Source organism: Carcharodon carcharias, chromosome 7 (assembly GCF_017639515.1).
Source record: "Carcharodon carcharias isolate sCarCar2 chromosome 7, sCarCar2.pri, whole genome shotgun sequence".
Lineage (NCBI taxonomy): Eukaryota > Metazoa > Chordata > Chondrichthyes > Lamniformes > Lamnidae > Carcharodon > Carcharodon carcharias.
This window is the reverse complement of record NC_054473.1, coordinates 174,563,736-174,575,742: the sequence shown is the minus strand read 5'-3', so window position 1 is coordinate 174,575,742 and position 12,007 is coordinate 174,563,736. Positions and strand designations below refer to the sequence as shown.

Genomic DNA, 12,007 nt, shown 5'->3' with positions numbered 1-12,007 from the left:
CATGGATTGAATGAGGCAATTTGCCTGTTCTGGCCAATTAACTGCTTGGATTGAGCACCATGCATCTGATACTTGCATCATACTGTTTCTTCCACATAATGATACAGGCATGTAGATTCTATCTCTGTTAATGCTTAGGTCCGGCTGGAAAAACTTTACTATTCCCTATGTCCATCGGCCAAAGTAACACAGACAAGGGGGTGGTGCACCAGTGAAATCTCCTGCAGACCCCAGGCTTCTCCAGCATGATTCCTTCAAGAAGTCCTGCACCTCTCCCTTCGCGTATACCTACAACCGCCACATTCCTGGGCACGAAAGTGCATTAAGACCCGGCCTGCAATGGAACGACAACACCACCTAAGGAATACAGGAGACAGCCTCAGGGACCCAACTCCTAAAGTAGAACTGCACCTAATGGTGAAAATGGGCTGCATTGTCAGGAAGTGTTTCTAGTTCTTCATTATGAAAGGCCCAAAGTCAGACCATTGGGAATTAAAAGGCTCTTGTAAGCACGGCACTCCAGTTAGCGCAGCTAATGCATGGTTCGCTAGTTGAAACATCTCAGTTAGATCACTTCTTAAAGTATCTAAATTCACGGGGATACAAGCCAAGTGTCCACAACTTGCCCTCAAATCCTAGCATCTGGTGAATCTACACTGCATGGACTTGAAGGGGAATATACCTTTCCTGAGGTTTAGTGCTTAATGGAGTACTCCAGATGGGGTCTAACCCATCACTTCTATACAGCTGAAGCATCACTTCCTCATTTCTTTGCGATAAGGCCCAACATTCCATGAACTTATTTGATTCATTTTTGTGCCTGTATCTCACCTTTTTAGTGATTTTTGTACTAAATCCTACCAATGCTGTCATAGACAGGTGCATCTGTACCAGGTAGATTTGTGAGAATGAGGTCAAGTAGGATTTTCCCTTTTGTTGGTTCCCTCACCCCCTGCCACAGACCAGCCTGGGAGATATGTCATTCAGGATTTGGCCAGTCAGTCAGTAGCGGTGCTTCCGAGGTCATGGGCATTGAAATCTCCCACCCGGAGTCCATTCTATGCCATTGCCACCCTCAGTGCATCTTCCAAGTGATGTTCAACATGGAGGAGTACTGACTCATCAGCTGAGGGAGGGCAGTAGGTGTTAATCAGCAGGAGCCTTCCTTGCCCATGTCTGACCCGATGACATGAGACCTAATGGGGGCCGGATCAATGTTGAGGACTCCCAGGGCCACTCCCTCCCGACTGTGTACTACTGTGCCACCACCTTTGCTGGGTCTGCCCTGCTGATGAGTTAGGACTTACTCAGGGATGATGATGGTGATGTCTGGGACATTGGCTCTAAAGTATGATTTGCTGAGTATAACTGTGTCAGGTTGTTTCTTGACTGTTCTGTGAGACAGCTCTCCCATTTTTTGCAAAAGTCCCCAGATGTTAGTGAGGAGGACTTTGCAGGGTCGCCAAGGCTGAGTGTACCATAGTCATTTTTGGTGCCAGGGTTGATACCAGGCGGCAGTTTTATTTTTATACAACTTTTCTGTAGATGTTTGATACAACTGAGTGGCTTGCTAGGCCATTTCAGTGGGAAGTTCAGAGTCAACCACATGGCTGTGGGTCTGGAGTCACATGTAGGCCAGACTGGTTAAGGACAGCAGATTTCCTTCCCTAAACGACATTTGTGAACCATTTCGATTCTTACGACAACCCAGTTGTTTCATGATCATCATTACAGAGACTAGTTTTATTTTAATTCCGTATTTTATTAATTAATTGAATTCAAATTAATCCAGCTGCCATGGTGGAATTCAAACATGTATCTCCAGATTACAAGTCCACTATTGAGTCAGTGTCAGGTTTTGTCAGATTACATTCCTGTGAAGTGGCTTGGGACCTTTTTATATATGCAAGTTGTTGTTGTTGAACATTTGATCCTCTTTACTGCACTTACCTATAGATAACTAGTTATCTATCAACATTTTCCTGTGAGCACAGCTCTGTTCAATACTTTGAATGGAGTCCTTAGGTTGGGTTAACTGCTGCCAGTTTCTGCACTGTTGGCGCCAGTCCCAATGTGAATGTCTGTCTTCTTCACCACCTGTCTCACCCATATTGAAATCGGCAGCTTTACTTTGGATGGATATCTTCTTTGTGAGCCCTTTGGGAGCCAACAACACTGGCACAGATCATGTGTAATATTGAAACAGCTGAAATGCTAGAATAATCTGCTGCATATCTCACCGGTCCATCTTTTGTAAAAGCTGTTCTTGATTACGCGGAGAGTGTGGGCTGTGGATATAATGCAGACTTGCATGTGTGGCTTAAACCTAATGTCAGGTCAAAAACAAAAATATCTGGAAAACTCAGCAGGTCTGGCAGCATCTGTGGAGAGAGCACAGAACTGGTATGCCAATTTGGATCAGATCAGGCACAGTTGCCAAGTTTTTGTCATGATGTGTTGGATTGGGTTGAGTTGGATTGGGTTGGGTTGGGTTGGGCTGAGGTGGCGCCAGATGCACAGGCTAGGCAGGGTGTCCACTGAAGATAAGATCAATTCATGGCACAGGGCCAGCAGCTAGCTGGGCTGAACCAAACCTTGACAAGGATGTTAAGAGTATTAACATGTGTCAGCTGTAGCTCAGTGGGCAGCATTCCCACCTCTCGAGTCAGGTGTTCTAGATCCAAGTCCCATTCCAGAAACTTCAGCACAAAAAAATCTAGGCTTACACTGCAGGACAATACTGAGGGACTGCTGCACTGCCAGAGATGCCGTCTTCCGGATGAGACGTTAAACCAAGGCTCCATCTGCCTTCTCAGGTGAATTTCAAATATCCCACGGCACTGTTTTGAGGAAAGGCAAGGATATTCTCCCGGTATCCTGGCCAATATTTACTCCTCAATGAATGTCACTAAAAGACAGAAGGTCTGTTTCTTATCACATTGCAGTTTGTGGGAGCTGACTGTGCACTAAGTGGCCGGTGCATTTCCTACATGACAACAGTGACTATGCTTCAGAAATACATCATTGGCTATGCACAAATCTCTGGAATGGATCTTGAAGTAGCAGCCACTGACTCAGAGCTGAGAGTGTACGAGCAGTACATAAAAAATAATCCTCCTACTCATTGTGGATATGAGCTGGTCTAGCCTGTAGAACGTGCACTTTTGAAAGTCATTTTATGTATCGACTGCTGTTTTAGTCAGTCATAAACTTCTGACACACGTTGACTAATTCTGCCAGTTTCCAACTGTAGGTTGGTCATGACTGATTCCAGGTTAAACAAAGTGACGTGATGTTATCAGTGGCACTCTGTTGCATTTCCATAAACAGAGCCTATTGACTCATGTCAATTATCCTTCTGATTTTAGGAAGCGTTTTTTGTATAAACCTAGCAATGCCACCATTTTAAAATTGGAACACTGAGATCTTCAAACTAGCTGAAATGGGGTGTTGCCTCAATAAAAAGGCTTCACAGAAATATAGCAGCCAATAATCTACTACAAGGCAACTGAATTAGCTGCCTCGGCCCTGAGCTCTAGAATTCCCACCTTAAACCTCTCCACCTCTCAAACTCTCTTTCCTCCTTTAGCTTTTGATCACCTGTCCCTATATCTCTGTTTGTGGCTCAGTGTCAAATTCCGATGATGAATACTCTTGTGTCACTGTGCTAAAGGCACTGTATAAATGCAAGTTGTTGAATCCACAAAGAAAATGCTGATACAGTGCAAAGTCATCTTTTAACTGCAAAGATAATTTTAAATCCAGGCCTGATGGCTGATTAATAAATACACATCTTGTGAAATTGGGGTACAGATTTATAGGGTGCTAAATTGGACAGCCCTGAAAGCAGACACATGATGTGTGAGTAATCCAGGCTGGTTGATTGCAATAAAGATATCGTGCCAACTTCATGCTGCCTTCTCGTTTCAATGATCTCTGCATTAAGTCAGCATTCACTGCGCTGTTCATTGGCTGCATGCATCGGTAAATGACTGGTATCATGAGTGGCTGGCATCACTTAAAGCCAACCTGCATTAACCAGTCTGCACTTCTTAATCGGGAAGTGCTTTGTGGCTGGAGTTGGTGCTGGGGGTCGTGGTTTAAGAGAATCTGACCTGGGGGGAGAGAGAGCAGGCACCAAGCTTTTTGGAATCTGCACTGAAGGCCTGGGTGGAGGATTTGGTAAGGAGCAGAGATACCCTGTATCCATCGTGGGAAGAGGGCCCTCCAGATATCAGGACAAAAAGCAATTGGAGCAGACAGCCGTGGAGATCAGTGCCAGGAATCAAGCCCTGAGGACCTGGATGCAGTGCCACAAGAAGTTAATGACCAAGAGGTCAAGGCCAGTGAATGCTTGATTCACTGCACCAAATGCACCACAGTCTCTCACACTACTCAATTTACCACACCCTCATCACTCACCTACCAATAATCTGTACCAACTACTCCTCATCTCTAACATTAATATTCTTCACTGCACCCTCACACACTTGGCACTGCTGCAACTCTCATACCTGTATCTTGGAGCTTGCACACACTGCCAGCTATTCAACCATGAGAGCCTACATCACCCAATCACAGTGCATCACACTCCTTGACACACTTGGCTCTCTCCTTCAGGGCAAGGTGGCGCACAATCGGAGGCAGCAGCAGCTGACTGGACAGGACCTTCATGTCCTGACCCATGGGGATGGGATGGTGCTGGCCTTAATTGAGACAGCCATTGCTGAGACATGGCCAGTGCAGCGGCTGAAACCAGCAGAGATGACGGGTCTCCTCATACCTAATCCTCCTCGTCACAGCTCTCCGTCCCCTCATCGCACAGTTTCTTCACAATTTGGAAGCTGCAGATGGAGTAAACATGTATCTCTTTACTTTCCTCCCGTCTTCTGCACTACAACCTTAGCCCTGTGCCTTTCTTCTTTTAGATATCTAAGAATTGCAAGCTGACCGGTAGTAGAGGGACAGCAAGAAGCCAGTGATGATGAAGATCCAGCGCCATCACTTGGTTTCACACTTGCAGGCACCAGTCAGATAGTGACACCGCACCTATATTAAGAGGCTCGATCAATGGTGGGACCTGCACATGGTGGGACAGCGGGCATGAGCGGACTGCAGTCAGTGCCGGGGACAAGGATAGTGCGGGTGTCAATTTGCCAGAGTGCGAGTTTGCACAGGGATTCAGGTGCAGAGGACCTTGATGGGGCAGCCATGGAAGAAAGCTGATGGGGATGCAGATTAGAATGCTTTGGTGCTTTGGGAAACCAATGCATTAAATGTCAATGTCAATGAACATGGAGAGTCCAGTGTCAGCTTGATACAGGGCTTTGCAGGGAGCTCAGAGCCCATCCTTTCCAACATGGACATGGCGGCCAACTTTGTCCACACGCTTGTCAACTAAACCACGTTGCAGTGTCTGATGGCTGTTGTGGCTGCTTTCGTTGCAGCTGCCCAATGTCAGGGTGCTGCAATGGAAACTCCCCCGTGGTCATGTCAGGTTAGCTGCTGCCACCCTGGCTGTGTATGTGCAAAGGGGGCTTGCATGTTGTCACTCCAGTGCCCTGTCCTCCAGCAACTACTACGCTGGCTGAAATACCACCCGCGCCATAGAGCCCAAGCATGCTGTCCTCTCTCAGGAAGACATCATTCATACTGCCACCATTCCCACTCCGCCTGTGCCCTGACCTCGAGCGATTGTTGGCCTAATCGTCTCATGGATGGCAGCAGCCTGGGCTGGCAGGAGTGCCATGGGCACCATTTTGGAGCCCTAAGGGTACTCGTGACACCCAGAAAAATGGGCGCTAACAAACCAGTTTCTCACTAAGATAAAAGCAAAACACTGCGGATGCTGGAAATCTGAAATAAAAACAGAAAATGCTGGAGAAATTCAGCAGGTCTGACAGCATCCAGGGAGAGAGAAACAGAGTTAATGTTTCGAGTCTGTATGACCCTTCTTCAGAGCTCCTGTTTTTATAACCAATTTCTCACCATTATTTTCTGTTCCTTTGTCTTTGCTAAGTTAGAGGAACTCCCATTTTAGACTGATTTGTATCTTCAATCCTGAACCCAACCTCCCTATAGTTCCACCATTGCCCTCTCAGCCCTACTTTCTGGAATTCCTAAACCTCTCTATCTCACTTCCCGCCATTTTTAACCACTTTCCCAAAACTACTTATATTCTTTCCTGGGGTGTTGGCGTCGCTGGCTGGGCCAGCATTTATTGCCCATCCCTAATTGCCCTTGAGGTGGTGGTGGTGAGCTGCCTTCTTGAACTGCTGCAGTCCATGTGGTGTAGGTACACCCACAGTGCTGTTAGAGAGGGAGTTCCAGGATTTTGACCCAGCGACAGTGAAGGAACAGCGATATATTTCCAAGTCAGGAAAATGAGTGACTTGGAGGGGAACTTCCGGGTGGTGATGTTCCCTTGTATCTGCTGCCCATGTCTTTCGAGGTGGCAGAAGTTGTGGGTTTAGAAGGTACTGTTGAAGGAGCCTTGATGAGTTCCTACAGTGGTCTTGCAGATGGTACACATTGGTGCCACTGTGCGTCAGTGGTGTGGGGAGTAAATGCTGAAGGTGGTAGATGGTGTGTCAGTCAAGCGGGCTGCTTTGTCGTGGATGGTATCGAGCTTCTTGTGTGTTGTTGGAGCTGCATTCATCCATCCAGTATACCTGCCCCACTTAAACTTACTGTCATTTCTCCCTGCCGTAAAGCTTCTTGGGATGTTTCCAGGTCCAGGGCATTAGATGAAATCTGAGTCGCTGCTGGGATGGAAAGGTCATGTGTAAATGTCAGCTGACCTGGACAGCAAAGGCCCTTGTACTTGGATGGCTTTCTGACTCTGGAGTGACAAGGTTCACACTGTCACGTGGATGAGGATCTGGAGAGCAGCCAATGGCTGCGGGAATACACACTGCCCAGAGTCAGAAGAGAAGGTTCGGCCAAAAAAAAAACGATTGAGACAGTAATGATTTTTTTTTTAATATTGCTAAGAATGCTAAGTGTCCTTCATTTATTTAACTACAAGAATAATTTTCAGGATTAAATGCCTTTCTAATTTTAACATGTATAAGTAATGGCTAATTTATTCCTAATGAATGGTAACTACCTTTAATGATATATGGGCATATGGCAGTGTGGTGACACCCCCTATATTGAGAGCTGTTCAGCTGGAAGAGGCTGGGATTCAACCACAGGCAGACCTGCTCACAAACAGTAGCAGCTCCTGTTACTTGTGCTGTGGGGGTCACGGCTCAAAGCAACACTAGCCCGTTACAATACATGGTGTTATAATTTTGCAGAATATTAATTCTGCAAATAGAAGTGACTGGGGAGCCTTATTATTGTGCTATAAAGTGCAACAGGAAATCCAGCCTACAATTTAATTACACTGTAGCCATGTTCCAAGAGGCTGGTTTATTGACTCCATTCACAATTAACCCATTTAGCTGTCCAGGCTGCTGCTCTCAGTACAGAAGCTTCTTTGTGATGTTATGTTATGCAAATTACAATCAAATCTAGATTTCTTTTAAAAATGCTGTCCTGACCCACTGTGTCCTGTTTAAACCTGCATGTAAGTTTGTGCATGGCTGGAAAATGCTATGCTCTTTCGGACTCAGAAGTGGGTAAATAATGCAGTTCACAGATGGAATTAAATTGGACCTGCCTTGAGAGGGTAAGCTGTATCATAGTGCATATTGCGGCAACAATTTAGCCACGTTCCTTAGTGATCTACTGTGGAGCTTCCATAAAGAGTCAAAGCTGCAGGACCCGCTTGACAAGTAATGGAAATGGGTGGATAATGGAGAATGCTCTTTGGCTTTATCTGCCATTAAACTTCTGATTGTTTTATTCAGATTGTTAAATAGGTTTGAGCACTTTGAGATCAGCCTAAAAAAGACTTGTTAGGGGAAATGAGTGAAAACTTGGGAGGTAAGCTTTAAGGAGAGTCTCTAAGGAAGGGAGAAAGAGAGAGAGATGAAGAGGGTTAGGAATTCGACAGTTGTGGCCCCTTGGCTTCACTATTCTAACGTCTCCTCTGTAAACTTGAGATCATCCAAAACTCTGCTGCCATGTTCTTAGTTGCACCAAGTTCTATTCACCAATTGTCCTTACGCTTGCTGGCTTCCTGTCATGCAACATCCTGATTTTAAAATTCTTGTCCTTGTTTTCAAATCCTTCCATGCCCTTGCTTCTGGCTATCTCTGTAACCTCCTCCAGTCTTACCACCCTCCGGGATATCTGCACTCGCTTAATTCTGACCTCTCGAGCATCCCTGATGTTAATTGCTGCATCATTGTCCAGGCCCTAAGCTCTGGAATATCCTCCCTTCACGTCTCCAACTCTCTTCCCTCCTTCAAGATGTTCCTTAAAACCTAACTCTTTGACCAAGCTTTTCACCAACTGACCTGATATTTCCTCATGCGGTCCGGTATCTAATTTTGCTTAGCGCTCCTTTGAATTGCCTTGGGATGTTCTGTTTCATTAAGGGAGCAATGTAAATACAAGTTGTCGTTGATCTATCGCTTACTTTCAGGCCATTTCTGAAAGAGATATTAGTTTTTTGCCACATTCTTGGACTTGTTTCCTGAAGCAGCAGCAATAGTGCTCCAAAGATCTTTATTGACCTGTAAGGAATGTTTAATCTGATATGTGATAAGTGAGCAATTATTGTTTTGTATTGAGGAGAACATGCGTATACACGTTGCCTCTCAAAGACTTCCTTCAAAACACAGTGATGATAAAAGGCACTGCGTCATTCTGAAACCACTGGGTCTGGATGTCCTGCATTGGATGGCTGCTTGTGTTCAATGTGCTTCGTTCCATGTGCGCTCTTTCACGGTTGTCAGGTGGAATTATAAAAGTGGCATGGTGGATGTGGAAGGTTTCGTTCAGTGTCTACTTAAACCGTGAAAAATCACCCAGCAGTTAAAACTAAATGATAGGTTTTGCCCTTCCAAAGTTGGGATGTGTATGGAGTGCAGCATTATGTTGTGGCAACACTGGCGGAGACAGAAGTCAGAGTCAATTGAGTTGATGAACTTAAATTAGTAGCCTTGTTTCAACTCCAATATCAGGAGATTGGTGCCTGTAAGCCTACAGTGTTTACATTGCCAAATCTGGCTTAAATGTCCCACTTTTCATGCATCTACAATGCTGTCACTGGAATAAGGGAATTGGATTTTGCAGTGTCATTGACACCAGTCTGCCAGAATCTAAATTAAAACAACATTAAAGTACACTTTGTATAAATTTGTATTGAGTGTTGTGTTCCAAGTCTTGCAGGTTGGAATCAGCATATTCCCTGGTTAGTAGAGCATCTTTTAGCAGTTTGTAATTCAACAATGATGAAGAAGGCGTATATAAATTCACCCAAACAAATGGTCACAAAACTGCATGAGTCACATCCCAACTTGTGTCCCAAAAATATTGAACCTGGTTCCCTCTGTTCTCTCTGGTCTAGGGGCCACAGTGTTGGCTTTGGCTCAGTTGGTAGCATTCTCGCCTCTGAGTTAGAAGGTTGTGAGATTTGAATCCCACTGCATAGACTTGAGCACACAATCAAAGCTTATGAGGAAAGATTGAGCAGGTTGGACCTATGTTAATTGGGCGTTTAGAAGAACAAGAGATAGGGTAGATTCTGAGAGGATGTCTCCACTCTTGGGGGAATCTAGAACTGGGGGCACAGTCTAAAAATAAGGGGTCCCCCATTTAAGAAAGAAATGAGAAGGAATTTCTATTCTCTGAGGGTTGTTAGTCTTTGGAATTCTCTCCCCCAGAGAGCAGTGGAGGTTGGGGTCACTGAATATGTACAAGGCTGAGGGAGACATTTTTTGATCTACAAGGTAGTCAAGGGTTATGCAGTCATGAAAATTGAGCTAAGGCCACAATCAGATCAGCCATGAATTTATTGAATGCCGGAGCAGCGTTGATGGGCTGAATGGCCTATCCCTGCTCCTGTATCTTATGATCTTAAGGCTGACTGCTTTACTGAGGGAGCACTGCACTCTCAGAAATGCCACCTTTCGATGACCCCCGGACATTCCAAAGCTCTTTCTAGCATTTTTGAAGTGCAGCCATCATTGCAATGCAGGAAATGCGGTGGCCAGATTTTTTAAGCAGTGAGGCCCTGTAAACAGCAGCATGATAGTGACCGGTTTAATCTGTGGATTTTTTAAAGTGGGGTTGGGGTTGAGGGTTTAATTTGGACCAGGACACAGTCTGCTCTTCTTCAGAATAGTGCCATAAGATCTTTTACATCCACCTGAGAATGCAGAAGGGGTCTCGATTTAACATTTCATCTGAAAGATGGCACCTCCAACAGTGCAGCACTCCTTCACTACTGCGCTGAACTGTCAGCATAGATTTTCATCTCAAATCTCTGGATTGGGGCCTGACCACACAACCTTCCACCTCGGAGGCGAGAATGCTACTAAGCCAAAGTTAACACCATTATATACGGTACAGGTCACATCTGGTAATGCTTTTGCCATCATACCTAATTGACAACACTCCTATTGTACAAGAAAGTATCCTCTAACCCACTGTGAGCAATGCCCTGGAGATCCTCAGGCGAAGAGGGAAAGGGATAAAATGAATAAATGCCTCTACTCTACTTGATGTTACCTGCCCCTCTGTTTCTTTCTTTGCCTTCCTCTCTAAAAAGCAAAAGGATGTTAAAGTTGATAGTTTATTGCAAGGGATTCATATTTCACATTGGGACTGATGGTAAGATTCTGTTTAACAGTGGGATATTCCTGTTCCCTATTGTCTGTAGTTCACAGTTAGTTGAGATTTTTTTCTCTTGATGTAAGCTAGCTGTTGAAATGCCGCAAACATCTTACAAAGTGGAGAATTACAATCTAACATCTGTGTGTTAATCTGTTCTCCAGATGGGGTTCCTTTCTGTGCAGATACCTTTTTCACACCTGAATGGCTAGCTCTCTTTCAACAATCAGTGATTTTTCAAGCTAGGAGATGTTGTGTTTGCTCAGAGCTTGTGCTAGTCCTTGTCACTATATTCCCGTAGTCACAATCTGTAGCTGAAGATGTTGGGATTGGGTATTAACATTAGAAACAGGGGTTTGCTTTATTCATTCACTGGATATGGGCATCGGTGGTAAATCCAGCCTTTATTGCCCATCCCTCAGTACGCTTGAGATGGTGCTGATGAGAATACTACCAAGTGGCTTGCTAGGCCATTTTGGTGGACAGTTAAGAGTCAACCACATTAACCGTGGTTCTGGAGTCACATATACAGTCCAGACCAGGTCAGGACGCAGATTTCCTTCCTTAAAAGGCATTAAGAACCAGCTGGGTTTTTCTGACAACCTGGTCACCATTCATGGCCACCATTACGAAATGCTAGTTTTGTAAAAATTTCAGACTTATTTCATTGATTGAATTTAAATTCCCCCAGCTGTTGTGGTGGGATTTCAGTCTAGGGGCTGAATCTTCTGGTCGGTGAGTGGAGGCGGGGCCCATTAAACGACATGTAAAGGGACGCGCAGTGACGTGGGGCGTGTGTCCTGGTTTCACCGCGTGTCATTCCGATCTTCAGTTCGGCGGGTGCACCCCGGAGTCGGCTGTGAGTCTGCCAAACTGTCAAAGGCCTATTAAGGCCATTTAACAACCAATTAAACTAATTAATGAAGCTGCCCGTCCAGCCTTAAGGTTGGCGGGGGCGGGGGGGGGGGGGGGTGGGGGGGGGGCGCAGGCGAAGAGTCCAGGCGGCCTTCGCATTTATCGTGAAACCTCATCCACGGGCGGGATGAGGTTTCCTGAAGTGTTTGTAAATCCAATAAAATGTTTTATTAAAATTCATTTTCTTTCCATTTTTTTTTGAAGTTTTAATAATGAGAATAATCTCCCTGAAGCAGCTCCGTGCCTCAGTGCGAAAGAGGGCAGGCCCCGACCCTCCTGCCTCCCCCTAACCTGCACAGGGAGCGCTCAGCGGTTCTGTGTGCGCGTCACGCTGGGTGGGCCTTAATTGGCCCGCCCACATAAC

General features: G+C 45.4%; 1 protein-coding gene across 3 annotated transcripts in view; it reads left to right on the top strand.

Annotated features, from left to right (window-relative positions):
* The window catches only part of gse1 (Gse1 coiled-coil protein), a 604,225-nt gene that overhangs the window by 163,754 nt on the left and 428,464 nt on the right, over positions 1-12,007 (top strand). Inside the window, exon 1 of one of the 3 annotated variants that reach the window (XM_041190845.1) lies at positions 7,638-7,675. The exons of the other annotated variants lie outside the window; for them this stretch is intronic. Within the exon in view, the coding sequence (XP_041046779.1) occupies positions 7,646-7,675 (30 nt within the window). The 5' untranslated portion in view covers positions 7,638-7,645. Of the gene's footprint in view, positions 1-7,637; positions 7,676-12,007 lie in introns of those variants that run through there. 3 annotated transcript variants of the gene reach the window in all.